Raw genomic sequence first — 19777 nt, 5'->3', positions numbered from 1 at the left:
TGTCACTCTGACCCTATAGTTTTCATCCTTGTTTTTTTAGGAATATATTGGTACAGATCTGATTTATGGTACAAAAGTTTTATATCCTTGTTCAGCAGCCCAGAGTTCAAGAGGAAGTTTGCTGGCTTCCCTGCATTTCCATTTGCACTAAAATATACATTCTGATGTAAGTTTAAAACTAAGCATTACAGCCATAATGCATTACTGAAGTTTGCTGATATCAGTCCTTTACAGGAGGAGGGGCACAAATATTAGATTTGTAAGAATGGCTTCCTAGAGAAATGTAAAGAATCTCCTCTTGATTACAGATACTCTGTTGCTGTCACATTTCTGTCTTATAGAGCACATTTCTTACAACAGCTTAGGTAGGGCATGTGTGCTCACTACACAGTCCTGTTCTTGTTGTGATATCTGTGTACTTTTCCAGCTCCAGAGCCTGTTCTCCAGCTCCGTGTGAAGCACGCTAATGAATCTTCACTTAGTGTCATGTGGATGACCCCTGTTGCAGAATGGGATAGCTATGTGGTTTCCCTAGGACATAGTTCTCTCCCTATTGTCAAAAAAATACTTGCAAAAGAAGCTAAGGAATTCACTTTCACTGACTTGATACCTGGAAGGAAATATACAGCTACTGTCACTACCATTAGTGGGACTTTAAGCAACTGGACTTCAGTAGAAGGAAGAACAGGTATCATCTTGTCAAGCTGTTTACTTCTGTTAATCATTAACAATTTTTCTTGCTTTGTAGTGAACTGAATTAACTTATTGTCTAAATCTCAAATGTCTTGGTCTTATGTTTGTTTCCTCAGTAAAAAAAGTTACATGTCGGAGTCTCTTGTTTCTGACTGTCCGTTATCTTGCAGTATTTATTAAAGATTTTTGGAAAATAGATGTGTAATTCCTGGCAAAACAGTTTTCTGAATTATTATGTCACATCTAATCAATCTACATTAGCACAAGATTCTGTATAAGACGAACCATTGTCACTGTGTATTTTCAGGAGGGTCACTTCCTTGATACAGACCATTTGTCATGTGGGAAAAAGAGAAACATCACCGCACAGGAAAATGTTACTTTATGGGGAACATTCCAAGGCTGACAGACACAAAACATATGTGACCTTGAAGATGTATTTTGAATCTTTTTGCTCTTCTGATTCCAGAATATGTATTTGTTACTGAGGATGGTGACTGTGTTGCAAGGAAGATCTCTTTCTCACCCCCTGCAGGGTGCTAATTTTTTAAACCATACAGGTTGCTTTACTCTGCTTAAGCACTGACTCAAGCATTCTCCAGTGCAAGAAAAGTTTTAAAATGTAGCTCTGGCCTTGCACAACACAGGGAAAAGCAAGCTGATTGTGTCTGAATCTAAGCATGCCTAGGGTTGATGGTGGTCCTTACTTAAATTTTATAACTCCTTCCAAGGCCTGGGAAGTTTAGCTTATCCTTTCATTTCTCTGTTATGTTATTAGATAGCTGGAATTTCACTTCCATCTGACTGACACCACTTTAGGGGACCTTTTCAGGCATAAATGACCTACTTCACCAGTATGAGTCAATGCTAGAAAATACATCAGGCACTGATTGTGTGTCAGTATTACATTCAAAGTGAGTTATGAAGAACAAACATAATTTAGCTTGAACATAGGTTTTAATAAGGTTTTTAATAAGACCTCTGAATATTCCTTGCAGCAGAACAGCTTACTATGCTTGAAAAATATTGCTATAAATATGACAGAAATAGGTCTTACTTCCATCCCAGACCTGTCAGCTTCCAGTGAAACCTGCAGTATCACTGAAAGAGCATATAGCACAGAAATGTGGCACTTTAGTGCCTTGTTGGAGCTAACTCTTTTATGAGAGCATTATAAAATGGGGAAGATTTTTGATTGAGTTTTCAACTTCACATTTTCTTCAGCAATATGCCTAACTTTCTACCTTTTGTTAATGATTACTACACCGGTACTATGTGTGCAAAACAGTTGATATAAAACAAGAACGGAAGAGTGCATTCACATTTTGTAAAGTTAGAGTCTTCTTTACTTCAGTTGTGCTTGGTCATGTAAACAGAAATCTTTAGAAGCAATTGTATTTCCTTGCTTTGACCAAATATTGTCAAATCATATTTAAAAAAAAAAGAGGATTTGGGGTAAAATTTGTGCTACATGTTACATTTCTTTGTTATTTCTTTATCCTTTTTGGTCTGGCTAAGTTAATGAGCTTATGCTTAGATAAATGTTTATGTTTGTTTAACAACTCATCTTTTGATGCTATAAAAGTCGTTATCCTGCAGATCTTCTGACGTAAAAAGTTACCATAACTATGCATTTCAGTTATCCCCAAAATTAAAGGGTCTTACACAGTATAGATAACCATGCCTGAGGTATTCTTCAAACAAGTTTGTCATTTATTAGAAATGAAAGATTTGGAATGGGGAGGAAAGGGAAAATGAAAGACAGGGACTGTATTTGAAGTAGTTATCAAAAAAAACTGAGTGATTTCCTAAACTGATGTCTATTTAATTGTATTTATAAAATGCCATCTCTTTCAGTTCTGTGATCTTGAATTATTTTCATCTGACTGAGAAAAGTTGTGCTAAAGCCTGAAAGACCTTTCTGAGCCTTAGTTAGTTTCCCATAGACCACATCCCAGACAGGAAGCAGTCCCCACTTAAAGTATTTTTAGTCCTGTTGAGTCTGGCTGCAAATTGGAATGTTCTTTTGATGTACTTCCTCAGTGTGACTAAAGTTGTGTTCTTTGGGGGATTCTGTTTTGTTTTATTTTGTTTCTCCTCAGTAACAGTATGACAATTTCCTTTTCAGTGCCAGCCCAAGTGACAGGTCTGACTGTGGCAAGTCAGGGGTCAACCAACAGCTTGTTCACTAACTGGACAAGAGCACAGGGAGATGTAGACTCATACCAAGTGCTACTGATTCACGAGAATGTTGTCATTAAAAATGAAACTGTTCCCAGTGAAACCAACAGATATCACTTCTATCCCCTGAAACCTGGAGGACTCTATTCAGTTGTTGTCACCACTGTCAGTGGAGGGATATCTTCAAGGCAAACGATTGCAGAGGAAAGGACAGGTAAAAAGGAAAACACTTCAGCATGCTATTTGGTAGTTCTTAAAAGCTGAATTTATCTAAGAGAATGATTAAGAATCACTTAACCTAAGTGATTAAGCCACTTCACTGAGAATTCAGAAAAGCAGGAGTTTCATCCATATATTTCCATATGTGGACACTGTATGTCTAGATTTGTGTAAATATAGCTTTAGAGAGATAAATGCTCTAACTGCAGTGGCAACTCTACAGCAGGATCACTCTGTAATGAAGGCAAAAACGTGCCCTGAGAGCAATGAACAACTATGCTGGGCAGATCTCTCCTTGGAAGGGACTTTCTTGTTCCACTGGCTATGTGGTAGTATAGGATGATTGCTCCTTACTTTTGTGTGCCAAGAACCTGCCTAAAGGAGGTGGGGTGAACTTGAATCTCAGTTTCTCACAACCCGTTCTTTTTCTTTAATCCAGCATCAAAGAATGTGCTCCAGAGCTAATTAGTTATTATGAGGTCCTTCTGTAGTTCATAGAACAAGATTTACTGTAGCATCAAATTCTTTAGGTTTAAAGAATCATGAAATCTAAACCAGCTCTGTGGATATTTAGAGGAAAAATTTGGCAACATAGTGCAATTTCACCCATTATGTGAATTTGGCAAAGGCCATGCATTCTGCAGTTTTCTGCAATGTTCTCCTTGAAAACATCTATTTTCAGGTTAGAAGGCAAAACAAACCTGAAAAAAAAGAGAAGAATAATACTAAAGGGCTTAAAGTAGATAAGTGTATTTTGTAAAATCTGGTGGGGCGAAAGGGGGGGGGGGGGGGGGGGGGCGGAGATTGACTCTGACAGCTGTTGTCCAGCCCCTCTGCTGAGGTAAATGCAGAAGGGTCCAGTGAAAATTTGGAAGTTCATTATGTCTAACTTCTGCCCCTATAATAACTGAGAGTTTAGTACCTGAGTGATGATAGTTCTGGCAATGCGGAGACTTTGAGGTCACCTTGCTGGCTTGAAAAACAGGTGGCGTTCATGCTTCGTCCACTAGGCGTCAGAGAATCCACTGGAAATTAAACACTCAGCATCTTACCAGCCTCACCAGTTACTGCTGTTACTGAGGAATGGCAATTTGAGAGAATAACGCAGCTTCTGGGATTTTAGAATTGCTGGGATTCTAAGGACAATTTCCTTCACTGTATTTTAAAAAGCAGATGAATGTTGCTGAGAGGAAATCAGTGCAGAACTTCTCAGGAGTCCCAGACTGTTTATTTTGCAGGGGATGGCAAGGGATTATCACAACATTAAGAATTGGCTAGTTAATGCTTTTTTTGTTTTTTCCTCATTTTTGCACAGTTCCTTCCAGCGTGACTGGAGTAACGGTAAATAACTCAGGTCGGAGTGACTACCTCAGTGTTTCTTGGCTGCCAGCTTCTGGAGATGTAGACAGTTATTTGGTAACACTCTCTCACGACGACAAGATTGTTCAGACTCTCACCATTTCCAAATCATTCAGTGAATGCTCCTTCAGCAGCCTTACTCCTGGGACACTTTACAATGTGATGATAACCACAAAGAGTGGAAAGTATGAAAACTATTCCCTCAGCCAGGAACGAACAGGTAAAGAGAGGCTCTGGGCAAGTACAGTCAATGTAACCATTGTTATGTTGGTAATGGCTAATGTGTAGCCTTTAACAATGATTTATCAATATCTGACCAAACTGGGATGGATGAGTAGGGGTTGGAGGGTCAAACCATGAAATTGCAGCTTTACAGACTTAGTTTTATTCTTGTGACCCTGTTTCTGCTTTATTTCATGCAAAAGTAGCATGAAAATTTTTAGCATGAATAAAAGTCATGTCAGTCCTTTTGAGTAACCAGAAATCATGTATCAGTTTTGGTTCAAATGTGTTGTCCTGCCCTTAATGCCTCTACTTGGCCTTTCAAGTGTATCCTGTAGAGCATCTCCTCAGAAAGTTACTCGCTGAAAGAACAGACTAGGATAGGCTAATTAGTAAAATATTAATGAGGTGTCACAATAATGAGTAACACCCATGTTGATTGGTTTTTTGGTAATGTAACACACATGTCTATGGTTTTTGATCATGCAATTTTCAGGATATTATAACAAGAACAGAGAAATCTCAGAAAAGGATGGCAATAATGATGGAGAACCTTTTAAAACTTTTTCAAAAATTGAAAAAACTGAGAACTTTACACTTTGTAAACAAGTAGAATAAAAGAAAGATTGTAAGGGGTGTGAAAATAACAAAGAGTATCAAGTTAGTGCAATTTTAGTCTTCTCATGATCTAACTGAAAATCTAAGGAACAGCCACGAAAGGACAAGAGCCAAATTTTGGATCAGTGTTTGTCTGTGAAACTCACTGCTCTTACAAAGTTCCATAAGTTCCATAAGACCAAAAAATTAGAAAGCCAAACCATGGGATTGTCGTAAGATGTAAAGCAGCCTGGAAACTGCATATACTATTTTATTGCTTAAATCCAAATTGTTGTCTTTTAGCAACTTCTTCACAAAACTCTGGTAACTACCACAAATGTAGTTCTCTGCCACAACTCTAGTTACTTCAGGAAGTTATTGCTTTCTGAATCTTTAACTGTGTTTTTTTTCTTCAGTCCCTTCAAGTGTCCAGGGACTTACTGTCAGCAATTCAGCCAGAAGTGACTACTTGAAGGTGTCCTGGTTACATGCATCTGGATACTTTGATAATTACGAAGTGATCATCAGAAACAACAATGATTTCATCCAAACAAAAAGTGTCCCAAAGGATGAAAATGAATGTGTGTTCACCAATCTCGTCCCAGGGAGGCAGTACAGTGTCACGGTCAGCACGAGGAGTGGGAAATATGAAACTAGTGAAAGGGTCTATGGCAGAACAAGTAAGTAAGCAGCCTGGAAACATTCTGAGACACCCCAGGGTATTTTTTTTTTATTTACCATACACAGGAACAAAAATCTCATATGATTTTAACATATATTTTTTAACATCGAATGTTGACTATGACTCTTTGAATGTGTGTTATTCCAAATACAGAAAGCAGTATTTGGTTTATGGCCAGTGTTTAAGTTACAAACAAACAAGAAGTGAAAGAAGAGACCTGTGATGTTAAATTGGAAAGCAGGTCTTGAAACATTGAAGTCAAAAAACCAGTTGTACAGTTTTCCATAAGATCTTAGTATTTATAATTAAATTATGCCAGAATGTACAAAACAGTTTTTTTCTGGTAATGGAAGTGTATAGGAAAGAAGATAGATTAGACCGTACTCTATTTAAACTACCCCAAGCACTCCAATTGGAGAGCATGGGACAAGAGTGGTAGGGTGCCTAGCTGGGAGCAAGCAAGGATCTGAGTGCAATCTTCATCTGGCACTGTATATGAGTTAAGGAGCCATGCTGAGAAACTCAGTTTATTAACAAAGATGTAGCATGGGGCAAAAATAACTTACCTGTGTCTAGCACAAGTTGGAAACTGCATCATGGTGCTGCATCACACAGATGGATTGCCTTGGCTTGGCACTAGTTCAGGCCTCTTTTCTCTGTTGTACATGCAGATATTACTTAGTTTTTTGTTTTGGGGGGGGGTTGTTTGTTTTGGTTTGTTGGGGTTTTTTTTGTCTTTTTTTTTTTTGGCTGGGTAAACTCCCTGCAAGCTCCATTAATATTTATTAGTTAGATGGGGTACAAACTACCCAAAAAAGTGCAGTCTACTGCTTTTTCTAGGAAACTGAATGAAAAATTGCAGCTCAGAGGCATGCCTTCAGAGCTGCTAGGTTTTTGCTGTGATCTGTTAGTAAGTACTGAGAAGTTTCCCATCTTTCTTCTTATCTCTTCAGTGCCAGAGTCAGTGAAGGAATTGACTCTTAGTAACAGGAGCACAGAAGATCTGCAGGTAACTTGGTCAAAGGCTGAGGGAGATGTTGATAAGTATGAGGTTCAGCTCCTCTTCAATGACATGAAGATCTTCCCAGCCATTTTCCTTGGGAACACCATTGAGGAGTATTGGTTCACAGCTCTGACTCCAGGACGTCTATACAAAATTCTTGTTTTGACCATCAGTGGAGACGCACAGCGTGCTACTTTCATAGAAGGCCTGACAAGTAAGAAGTAATGTGGTATTCAAAATGTGTTTAGGCTTCTCTAGAACAAACTACTGAAAATTAAGGGTGAGCCATGATTATATTCAAGCTCCTGTAATGCTGGCTCAGAGACAGCAGATATCATTGAAAATCACACCAGTACATCAGCCAGCTTGTGACCTGTGCTTAATAAAAGTGTCTCATTTACTAATATTTGATTGTTGACAGAGAAACTGATTTGTTGCATGGGAATTGTATTGAGATGTCAGCATTTAGGTTTCTGTTATTCCCATGCATGCCAGTTGTTTGGTTTGTGTCTCTAGCTAAATCACTTACCTATTTTACACCTCTATTTGCCTACCTGAAGTGAATGATTGAGATAATAATGGCAAAAGGCTAACTGACTGAGTGTACCTGAAGAGCTTTCATTTTTTGAGGCGTTTCTAATGCATCACTGGGACAAGAGGAAGGTTAGACACAGAATTGCTTTTCTAAAATGGTATAATCCCACACAAATGTTTACAATTTTACTTGTGTTTACCCGTAAATATCGTTACTTGTACCTGTAAATGATCTTTCTCTTTTGAATCATTTTTCTGTGGCCATAAAATAGGTAGAAATTAGGAAGCCTGAGTCAAACAGGAAATTTGTGAGCAGATGCCTTTTTTCCCTGTTTTCTTCCAGTTCCAAGCAAGGTCCGAAACATTCATGTGTCACCTAATGGCATGACAAACAGCCTGAAAGTGAGCTGGACCCCTGGAGGTGGAGATATTGATTCCTACACAGTGACCATATTTCAGCAAAACCATCAGCTTGATTCCCAGAGTGTCTCCAAACACATCTCTGAGCACATGTTTCACAAGTTGGAACCGGGGGAGCAGTACCGGGTGGTGGTGCAATCTAACAGTGGCACCTTGCACAACAGCTTAGCAGCTTTTGGGAGAACAAGTATGTTTCTCTTGAGACAATGAGAAGGTTGCATTATATTTTCCCAGAGGCTGACCCTTGTTTAATAATGTTTATACATGTACCATAGGGCATGGGGGACATTCAGAATCATGGGAAGATTTTGTCTCAAAGCATGAGTCATGATGTAGGCATGAGCCTGTAAATACCAGTGAGATGTGTCATTTCAGTAGCTTTACCTGGGTGAATATGTATGGAATTCTAGTCCAGCCCAGTGTCTTCCTTCATAGGATGAATGCAGTTCCATCCCTCTCATCTCCTATGCCTGTACACACATCCATTCCATGTAGTCAAGTATTATGTTCTAGCAGAACCTATTGCATGATCAAGGCTTGTTAGACAACATACTGTCCCAGTATCCAGGGTGTCAGAGCAAAACAATGCAATACCTTGTTTTTAATCTATCCTCTCTCTTTAGCACCTTCAATCTATGGCCTTGACTTTTGTGCAGGAGCTGCTGACTAACATTTTCTTTTCTGGGATACTATTTTGCACCAATTTATCACTCCTTTGTTTTTCGTATTCCTTTCTTAACTGTTTCAGTCAGTTCATTTTACTCTCCTTCTCCATCTTTTCATGATAGACTGTTTATATCTGTTGCTTCTCCATTCCTGGTTCAGATATCCGTGATGCTCTGTAATTTTATCTGTTTGTATTTATGTCTAGGAATTATTTGTTTGCATGACATATGAATAGACATTTATTTTCCCACAAGTGAAGTTCTTGATTGAAAGTTGTATTCTGTTAATTACTTTATTCAGATTTGTGTATTGAATGGTCTTTATTTCACCTGGTAATATCCTGCCTTTAATTGTTACTTCCAGTTCCAGCCTCTGTCCAGGAATTATTAGCCCATCATTCTTACAGCAGTCATTCCTTATTAGTAACCTGGCAGAAAGCTTCTGGTGTAGCCGAAAGATATGACATTCTGCTCTTGAATGAGCAAGGAATCCTCCTGAGTAACAAGTCAGAGCCAGCTACATCCAAACAGCACAAATTTGAAGATTTACTAGCTGGCAAGAAGTATAAGATACAAGTTTTGACAGTCAGTGGTGGACTCTTCAGTAAGCGTGCAGAAACTGTTGGCCGAACAGGTAATCAGAACATCTTGGTTTGCTTATACTTCCCTCAGATATCATTAAAATACATGAACCACCTGTATATCTTGATTCTGCAAAGATTCTAATAAGGTACAGACTCTGGATGTTTATGCATAATTTTTCCTGATACATGCTTTGTATATGAATCATATACATAATAATAATATATTAATTAATAATTATATACATATATAATAATAATGTGACCATGGTTCATTATAAGGGTATTAAACCAAAGTGCCGAATGCTTCCCTCTTTTGTGGCAATAGCTGAATGGTTTATTGTCATCAAGTTTTTAATTCACAATCTCAAGGTTCTTAGTGCAGGATTTGATGTGAATACACACTTCTGAACTCAAGGCAAGTCTTGCTTGCAGTCTTTACTGATTTAAAGCTCCTTGTAGAAGCTAGTGGATAGTTCTGTTTGAGCACGGTCTAGACAGGGAATCAGGCCTTCTGGGAAATAAAAATATTGTATTGGAGAGACTCGGTGGAATTTCATAAATGCTTTCCTCTTGTTTCTGACAGTTGCTGTTGATATTACTTAGCTACTTGTGGTTTAATTGAAATGTGTTACAGCCATGAGTTTATTAAAGGCTCAGCTTAGTGCCTAGACTCTGATAATTACTCTTACATTTATCCTTCTTTTCAGTTCCAGCAGCTGTTACAAATCTGAAAGTCACAGAGAACACCACTGACCGACTGTCCTTCAGCTGGACCACCTCTCAAGGGGAGCTTGATTCATATGACATCTTCCTATACAATCCAGACAAGTCCCTTCATGACAGGATTTCGGGAGAGCAGCATCTCCAGCAGTGTTCCTTCCAGAACCTGCGTCAAGGCAGGATGTATCGAATGGTGATTGTTACACACAGTGGAGACCTCACTAATGAGTCATCTGTCTATGGAAGAACAGGCAAGAACATCTAAGAAAACCATCTGTCTCCAGTGTGGTGCTCAGGGGGGACACCAGTGAGCTGCTTTGAGTCTGATGCTCATACTAGATTAGAGCAACTATTAAAAGTATCAAAATTGGCTGTAATACAAAAAGGCATTAGTTATATAAAAAGATAAATTTTGAATGATGTAGTTACAGCAGGAAAAATGAAGTTAGAAAACCTACAACACTTCCAAGGAGCTCATGTCAGAAGAAAGGCATCCCAGTGTGTGCTCCTTAAGCAGGAAAATGGCTGTCTCCCATCCTAAAAGCAATAATGGCCTGAGTGGAAAAGGCAAACAGGCAAAGCAAGTAGGGTTATGGGATAGAGTGTCTACCAGTAAAATAAAACTTGTTTCCCATGGGGAGCTCTGGCTGCAGCTCTGTGTTTGTTCAGCCGCATGTGGGAAGCAGTTTTCTAAGCAGCTCTAGCAGCTCTGCTGTTGTGAAACCTTTCTTTATTCCCCTGGGGCACCATATAGGAACCCATCTGTGGGACTACATCTGCACGATGGTGCACTTTCTTCAGCTACCTCAGAAATGGGTGTTTCCAAATACTGACTAGGAAAAAGCTGCTTAACATTTTCAAAACTATCCGTTATAAACACTGCCACCTCTTTTGGTAACAGTGGCAGTTCAAAATAATAAAGGAAGCTACTAAGATATGCTTTCTGCTTTTCAGCCAGCTGTAGTGGCTGTCTAGTTTATAAAATTACTATCATGACAGGACAAGTATAAGGTCTGCTTGATCTTTTTGCTTCTTCTCACCCAAAGGATATTCTACATAAAGTAATACTAATTCCTTCTTTTTTCAGTACCCGCCCCAGTTGTTGGTCTCAAGGCATCCAACCGAAACATGACAGACAGTCTGTGGTTCACATGGGGTCCAGCAGCAGGAGATGTTGACTTCTATGAGCTGAATCTTTATAACCCAAATGGCACACAGAAAGAAACTGAGCAAAGCAAACACCTGGAAGAGTGGCATTGCCAGGGGCTCATTCCTGGCAGAAAGTACACTTTGGTTGTGGTGACTCACAGTGGTGACCTGACCAACACAGCAAATGCTGAAGGAAGAACAGGTATGGGATTTTTTCTTAGTCCCATCTGTTTGAATTCGTTAGTCCACAACTATGCAACAGACTTATTCTGAGGGAGGATTTATTTTAAGAGTCATTGAAGGTACAAAAATGAAAGATAACCTTAAGTACATTAAACCAATAGAATGTGAAAGAAAAGCAGTCAGCACTGTTTCTCTTTCAAAGGCTCAGGAATATGTTGCAACTGTGAAAGTTACCATCATCAGCACAGGTGCAGTAACTGGCTGTGCATACAAGATAATACAAACTACTTTGAGATGCATGAAGAAAATAGTGCATGTTTCATTTTGTCTTGTTTAAAAATTTGTTAAGAATCTCTTTTTTCTTCTCTCCTTTTCCCCCCCACTTTCTGCATAGCACCCAGCCCTCCTAACACTGTGTCGTTTACTGATGTTGCAAACACTTCTTTATCAATCACTTGGCTGGGTCCTCCAGACTGGACAGACTATGATGATTTTGAGGTGCAGTGGCTTCCAAAGGATCCCCTCACAGTATTCAATCCCTACAGCAGCAGCAAATCTAAAGTACGCATCATCTATGGCCTGCGACCAGGAAGACTGTATGAGTTCAGTGTCAGAACTGTCAGTGGTGACAGCTGGAAGACATACAGTCAGTCACAGTCTGCAAGTGTGAGAACAAGTAAGTAAAAATTTCCATTGCACCCTAACACTCAGCTGAAGAAGAAGCAAAACTGTGAAATATTACCAATTCCTTATGCAATCAGTAATTTCCATTAATAAATACATGAATGACAGTGATGAATTAAGCTAGATTCTAAGCCCTTGCTGTGTGCAAGGTCAGCTGTTTAAAGGCTGATAATGGACATACATTTATAATCTTCACATCCAGAGTCAAGCTGTTTGGTTGCAGAGCCTGAATCAATCAGTTTCAGGGGTAAAATAAGGCTGAATATCCATACTTCTCTGATGGTAGTATATTGAAATAATCATGTTTCTGAATGATAAGACAGGAAGGATGAAAGAAACTGTGCTGTAGTAGATTTGAAACTGGAATCAGTGTTTCACTGCTCTGTGTTTCTGCCCATGTCTGTGAATCTGTTTCACCTCTAGGAACCTCACTTGCTAGAGATTTGAAAAAGTGACATGAAATTGTAAAAATAACTGAGTCGTGGCAAATCCTCATGTCATTTGGGGTGGGGTTCGGCTCTAAATTGAGATCTGTGTTTGAAGCTACATAGCTCTTTAATACGGCATAATAATTAAAATTTCACCTGTAGTTAATCACATAAGTGTAGCCTGCCATTTGAAGGTGAAATCCTTATATGTTACATGATATAAATAGTTCTCCCATATTACATGGATGAAGCATATTTCTGTGTTATGTTTTAACAATATGGACACATCACATGCTGCCTAGGAAACCCGATCAGTCATGAGGAGACAGTGTCAATATTGACTAAGTGACCACATGGAACCTCCAAATGAGTTGTAACAACTTTCTAGAAATCCATTTCTTTGTGGTGTTGCTGTTTATGTTAAGACTTCATCAAGGAGGAGTTTTTTCCATGTTTTCACAATTAATTACTGGATCTTCACAATGCTGGTGGGGCAGATGTCACTAGATCTGATTTCAGGTGGCTAAAATGATTCAGACAGCCTTACATAATAATCAGGCAGCACACATTTGCAGGATAGCTGGGAATTCTGACTCCCAGCTTCCTGCTCTGATCTGATGTTTGGTGCAGAATCTAGGAGCTGTCGTGTGAGCAGAATGTATGACACCTGTCCCTTTTCCCACCAAGCTTCAACTTCTCAACATTTCTCTAGAACCAGACAAGATACAAAGCCTTCACTGTCGGCCCCAAACCTCTACTGCCATCGCGTGTTCCTGGACTCCTCCCGATTCTGACTTTGATGGGTATAGCGTCGAGTGCAAGAAAATGGACACTCGTGAAGTGGAATTTTCTAAAAGGATAGAAAAAGACAAATCTCTACTTAATATTATGACCCTTGTTCCCCACAAGCGATACCTGGTGTCCATCAAGGTTCATTCTGCAGACATGACGAGTGAAGTGGTTGAAGACAGCACCATCACAATGATTGATCGTAAGTGGAATTCAGAGTTTCCCTGAAGATAGACGCTGAGCAGCAATAAGCAATTGCTCATGTTGGTTAGACAGTAAAAGGAATTCTTAACTCCACAATTGCCAATGTGTGGAGTGGTGGCCAAAATGGACTGAGCCCATCCTTTGGACCCTGTTGTGCCAGACAATGCAGGATTTTGACTATATTGCCTCTTATTACATTACCAGACCAAATTATTTGGCTCATTCATGAAATATAGCCTGAGAAACATAAATACCTTGTCCTCATCATCACATGCCCTCAGTTGTCTTCATGCTCACTGCTTGGCTTTCTTTTTTGTATGTGCCTGTTTCCCCTCATAGATGGTAGCCATCCTCAGCACAAATTACCATCAATTAGGACATTGGATTGTATTACTACATTCTCTTTTGGCTTCTATAGACTCTCCTGAGGTGCTGCCTGACCAAATTACTTCTAGGACTTTTCCCTGAGGGAGGTTCCAGATTTCTATAGCATATGCTTTGAAACAGATTCTTCAGTTTCTCTACCCATAGGCTACTGAGTGGAGCGTATCAGTAGCATCTGCTGGTACCTCTGCACTGCCAGGCATCACCGCAGTCAACAGCCTGCCATTGCTGACCCTAGAGTTGCCCCAGATTTTGCACTACCTCAGGATTCAGTGGCACACCACAGTGCAGAGGCCCGAACTGTTCCAGGGCTAAACTTCTCAAAAATGAGAGGATGGCCAGGAAGCCTATACTGAGGGATGACTCTGTAGCTGTCTATTAAAAAACACATTTGCGTGAAATGCTAGATCATAAAAATTGTACTTGCTTTGGGAGCTGTTATGCTAAACTAGAGGTCAGTCACCAGCCCACCCTCTCCTTTGTCCCTCAGTTTCCTTTTAATCTCCTTCGTCTGCCACACAGAATACTACAGATCAACATATAAGACCTTGTTATTCATGTCACAAGAAGTGAGACTGAGTCCTATTTGAAAGTTTGCTGATCATGTTTATTCTTACTTGGTTTATGTTCATGTTTGTTTATTGTCACTTACGTGTTTTGAACACTGCTGCTCTCCCCAACCCTGGACACCGTACCTTAAGGGAACACAAAAAATTGCAGTTAGTTTTTGTAGATATAAGAGGCTTAGCTAAAAAGCATATATATATATGTATGAATTTTTTGCATTCTAAAAGCTTTTGAAATTTAGCCACCTGCTTACGGTTTTTTATGTTTCCCACATGTGCAATATAGTTTCAGTACTACAGATTTTTAGAAGAATCAGCAATGTAGATCCTTAAAATTGTGACCTTTCTGCACTTTCTTCCCTGCATACTTCACTTTCCAGTTTACTTCCACTGTGTCATTGCTCAAGGTATAGTTTTGTATCATACAAATAACATTTCCTATGGAAATTCTGTCAGTCTAGAATATGGTACTCTGAAGTTGAATACTGTGTCTGCCTAACCCTGGCTGTTTCTCTGGAAAAGAAAGCAGAAATACAGATGCTTAAAATATGTAGCTTCTGTACTGAGTGTGTTAAGTGGCCTCCAAATTGCTTAAACCTGTGTTGTTTTTAGCAGCTACAATTTCTGTTTTCATAGGCTTGACACAACTTTAATGCATTTCCATGTAGGCTTCTGCAGGAATTCCTACTGAGGAGGTGTCACTCTTATTATGGTGAACACATTGCTGGCTTGTTTTGTCTTTTGGCAGTTTCACTGTGGGAGGTGAAGATACTTTCTTGACTGCAAAGAGAGTAGAATCAGAGGCTTGGGTCCAGGCAACCAAGATTTATTACAAATTGCATTTTCCTTACTAGGTCGAGCTCATAGGAAGTCCATAGGTAATGCTTTCTATTTTGTATTTATTTTTTATTTATTTAATTACTCAGGTCCTCCTCAGCCACCTCCAGATATACGAGTGAACAAAAAAGAGGTGCTGATTACCAAATCCTCCATCAACTTTACTTTTAACTGCAGCTGGTTCAGTGATACTAATGGAGCTGTGAAGTACTTTACTGTGGTTGTGAGGGAGGCTGATGGTAAGTGTCATGATTTAATGCTATTCTCTCTATAGCAAATAAAATTTACATGGGGAAGTACATCCCTATCACTTCACAGCAAAGGGGTTTCTCATCATCATACAGGTTTTGGATCTATGCTTCCTCCCTAGCATGAGGATGTAGGAACTCAGTCCTATTCTCAGAAAGTCTGTAGCAACCACAGAGCTCAGACAGAAGTAGTATTTAGCTTCTGTACTCTAGATTACATTGTTACGTATGTTCAGACAATTTCTGTAGTAGAAGACTTATGTTGATTGCCATTGCCAGTGAACAGAGATTTGTGCCTTGCTGTGCACAAAAAGTAGTTTAAATGTTAGGTGTGAACACTAAAAGGCAACTCTTTTGGAGAGTCTCAGTAAGCCATGCTGAGGAGACACAGGTCTGCCAGGTCATGTTTGCTAACTGGAGATAATTTCTTTGTATGCAGCCCTATAAAACAGAACAGAAATTGTCCTTGTGGCATGCACGTAAACCTCACTTTCTTCAGCTGACCTATAGTTGAGACATGTATCTGAAAAATCAGATACAGTTCTCAACAATTTATATCTTATTTTAGAAGTGGCTTTATTTAATGGCATACCAGGACATATTTTGTGACCCTTATGAAAGTTTCTTAGTCTTTCTGTCCATCAGCCTTTAGGAAAAAATAAAACCAGATAATACTTCCACTGTCTGCTTTGTCATGTTTGGGCAAACTGTAAAGTTCCTTGAGAAAGGGACTACTCATTGCCATAGCCTTGCCTGAGTCTCTTATCCAGTACTGTGAATTTACATTCAGGGGACCCTGGTAATTTCCTACTTTTTTTTTTCTCTATATGCAGTAGAGTTGTCAGTGTGGGGGATTTTTTACTTGCTTTTTGAAATAGCTAGTAGTAGGATCCAGGAATCTGTATCACAAAAACTCCCACCAACAGCACAGGAAAAAATGTCATAGCATTCGACTTGGGCATACCTATTGCTGTAAAAGTTCCACTGAGGACTTGTGGGGAAATCTGTCTTAAAAATAATAGAAAGGTTGGTACTAGAAACAAGGTACCCTAACCATTGTAGTTTTGTATTCATGAGGTAGCCTCCAAGAAATAGAAAATTGGATAAGAATATGTCTGTCAAGTGCTTGAGCCTATAAACCTCATCATATTAATGGCTGTGGCATCTAAACCTCACGTCTTTCTCTGCACATGACAGGTAGTGAAGGACCAAAGCCTGATGAGCAGCACCCATTACCTTCCTATCTGGAGTATAAACACAACGACTCTATACGCATCTACCAGACAAATTATTTTGCCAGTAGCTGTGCTGAAAACCCTGACAGTGACTATAAAACCTTTGACATTAAGCTTGGAGGAGAAATGGAAGATTTGGGAGGAAAGTGTGATCCAGATTACCAGAAATTCTGCGATGGACCTCTAAAGCCTCGAACTGCATATAGGTTAGACTTATATTGGTAGTTGTGCCCTGTTGCATTATTAGGCTAGGTGTCATCTGGGTGCCTGATCTACTTGAGCTTCTGTACATTAGTAACTGTGTTGTACAGTGTACTTTGTATTTCACTGCAAATTTATGAAAGCTTTCTCCATGCCCCTGTTCCATAGGTAAGAACCAATCATTCACTGGCATAGGAATGATATGATTAATTATGCACAAAACTCTGTGCAGTGAATAAGCTTATTTATTTACCTCCACTTGATGGAAAGATCTCCTATTGCTGCTTAACATTTGTTCGGAAAGACTAAAGGTGATTCACTAAGTTAGAAGAGTACTTAACAGAAGAAGGCAAGCATGCTTTGTTCAGTCTGGCAGAACTACTTCACTTGTTCTTTTGGAACAGGCTAGAAAAGCATTGGAGGCCATTCTCTCCTGTGGCGCCATCCTCAGGCTCCAGAGCTAGGTCCAGGTTAGTTGTAGAGTGTAGAAGAGGGTGACTGCCAAGACTAGCCTCAGCAATTTGTCTGTGAGACCAAACATGAGCTCCAGTGTGGCTTAGTGATACCCCTCCCACAGGCAAATACTGTCCCAAGAGATCTGCAAGCTGCTCACTGAAAAGGCAGAAGGGACATGCCAAGGAGTGCCCATTGTGCCTCTTAGCTTCTTCATCATCATTAAAACAGTGTTAGCCTACTATACTTTGCTCTCCTTAGGGCACGTTTCCCAAAACCTCAGTCTGGGAAATACCCACGTTACCAGGAGAACAAAGAGAGCTATAACATTTATCCATTAGCACAGTCATGCTCAGCCAAGTGAAGGGAAAATGTGTCCCCCCTGAGAAACATTTCTGAGTCCTCTGTCCTCTGCAGCTTCTCCTAGTCCTGCCTTCAGACACAGTCAGGCTGTGTGCCAGCAGTCAGAGCCCCATCTGTTACCTCTGCCAGGGTACCTCAGAGTCCTCCACTTCTACTAGTTGGGCTTCCCCCAAATTTAACTCAGGGGTCAGTATTATTAATTAAGCTGAAGACATTAACTCAGGTGTCTGTATTAGGAGTTATCTGTGGTCAGTGGAAAGGTTTTAGTTGTTTCAAAGGGGCAAATGAGTTTTTACTTTTCTGCTGTTGGTTCTGAACATCTGGTAAGCCATTTTTACTGTTTTTTTTTAGAATCAGCATACGAGCTTTTACTCAGCTTTTCAGTGAAGACCCCAAGGAACTTCCTAAACCGCTCTTTGCAGACACCTTCTTCTCTTTACCAATCACTACAGAGGCAGGTTAGTTTCAGGCTGCAATCAGTGACTGTGCCATGTGATTATATATTGTGCTTAAACATCTAGAACTCTGGCGTCTAGAAGTGTTTGTAAGGAGTGGAACAAAGTTTGTTGTGCATGTCCTGAGGGCTGCTCTGAGAAGAAGCTGGAGCCTTGGTTTATCTACCTTTACTGGAAAATTCAGAGCACTGTTTGACAGAGCTGCTGAAAGTAGAGAAAAGGAAAAATGCTTGGTGGGGCTTTCACCAAGAAAGCTTCTTACTGCAAGAGAGCCTCTCCCATATAATGGAGTTGTGCTTTCTTTCACTGTGGCTAGGAGTGAAAAATTTTCTTTAATGGTTTGAAAAAATGAGCACAGAAAAATCAAGGCCAGGTTTTAGCTAAGTGTTTTAATGCCTTACATTTCCTTGCATTTAGCCATTTTCTTCAGCTGATAGTAACAGATCTCCTGAAAGTTATTGATTCTCTGATTCTTCTGATACTTTACTCAAGATATATAAATACACTGTTTTGTTTCTAGAGCCTCTCTTTGGAGTTATTGAAGGTGTGAGTGCTGGCTTATTTTTGATTGTGATGTTGGTGGCTGTTACTGCTTTATTTGTCTGCAGACAGAAAGTGGGGTAAGCTGACTCCCTTTATTAGTCTCTGTTATTGAAGTCATGTCAAATTATATTCATTTAAGTAATACAATTGATTAGGCATAGCTAAAAATTGGATGGATGCACTGAACTGTTCAACAGATAAAATCTATGTCCCCCAAATTCTGTACACACTAAGTATACAACTAATGACTTGTATATTAAGAAATCTATATATACTTAATTCAAATGGTGTCAGAATTATGTCGTAGAGGATCCTTGCAACTTTTAGTTTGCAATTGGACTCTGAATAGTTCTGAATAAAAAATGGTGTATCATTAAAAATTTATCTTCTGTGAAAAAATGTCTTCTGTCAAAAAAATGAAGTGTCTGATTAATTATATCTGCATTGTAGATGGGAAGCTTTTGAAACTGTTTATTTAGACTACCATTTAAATTCAAAAATACTAAGTGGCTTTACCTCAGTGTTCAAAATATTAGCTCAAACTTCTCATTTTTGTCAGTTATAGTTGTATATTTCACTATATAGATTAATCTTAAATAGTGGACTTATATCTTTTTAAAAAGTAAAATAGTCAACTGAAAAAATCTTTATCCATTTAAACTATTTTGCATGACTGAGAGATGTGAAATTCTTTGTAGTTTCTAAAATTAGAGAAAAACCTCAACATTTCCAGTGCGTGGGAACTTGCACTGCAAGTCTGAAATTCAGTTCTTTTACTGATACAAAATTAACCTGATATGTTTTTGAATTTACTTTTCGTATGCCAGAATTTCAGATTGAAAAAAAACCTGTGTTCTGACTAGTCATAGCTTTTAGCCGAAATGGATAAAGTTCATTATAGAATGTGGTTTTTTGTTGTAAGTTATATACCCAGCAGGACGGCAATAATACTGGTATGGTTTTCCCACATCACACAAAAAGAGAAAGTGTTCTCTAAGGGAGGTATCTTGAAGGAGGAGATGGCAGCAAAAAGATGGAAAGGCAGCACTAGCTGTGTGAAGTAAGTACCACTTCTGTGGCTTTCCCAAAGCCTGCTATGGTTCTGCCACTTAGACCTGCCATGAACTTGGGCATCTGCTATAGGGCAGGTCTGCAGAATGGATGTGCTGGAAGACG

General features: G+C 39.3%; 1 protein-coding gene across 2 annotated transcripts in view; it reads left to right on the top strand.

The window, feature by feature from the left end:
- The window catches only part of PTPRB (protein tyrosine phosphatase receptor type B), a 58834-nt gene that overhangs the window by 29298 nt on the left and 9759 nt on the right, over window positions 1-19777 (top strand). For both annotated transcript variants that reach the window (XM_062491197.1, XM_062491196.1), the window contains exons 9-23: window positions 428-688; window positions 2822-3088; window positions 4409-4672; window positions 5688-5951; window positions 6907-7170; window positions 7834-8097; window positions 8940-9209; window positions 9867-10130; window positions 10967-11230; window positions 11606-11887; window positions 13036-13314; window positions 15193-15342; window positions 16549-16792; window positions 17955-18061; window positions 18579-18678. In XM_062491197.1, the coding sequence (XP_062347181.1) occupies window positions 428-688; window positions 2822-3088; window positions 4409-4672; window positions 5688-5951; window positions 6907-7170; window positions 7834-8097; window positions 8940-9209; window positions 9867-10130; window positions 10967-11230; window positions 11606-11887; window positions 13036-13314; window positions 15193-15342; window positions 16549-16792; window positions 17955-18061; window positions 18579-18678 (3544 nt within the window). The remainder of the gene's footprint in view (window positions 1-427; window positions 689-2821; window positions 3089-4408; window positions 4673-5687; window positions 5952-6906; window positions 7171-7833; window positions 8098-8939; window positions 9210-9866; window positions 10131-10966; window positions 11231-11605; window positions 11888-13035; window positions 13315-15192; window positions 15343-16548; window positions 16793-17954; window positions 18062-18578; window positions 18679-19777) is intronic.

This window comes from Cinclus cinclus, chromosome 4 (assembly GCF_963662255.1).
Source record: "Cinclus cinclus chromosome 4, bCinCin1.1, whole genome shotgun sequence".
Classification (NCBI taxonomy): Eukaryota; Metazoa; Chordata; class Aves; order Passeriformes; family Cinclidae; genus Cinclus; species Cinclus cinclus.
Note: the sequence above shows the minus strand (reverse complement) of the source record. Positions and strands in the feature narration are given on the sequence as shown.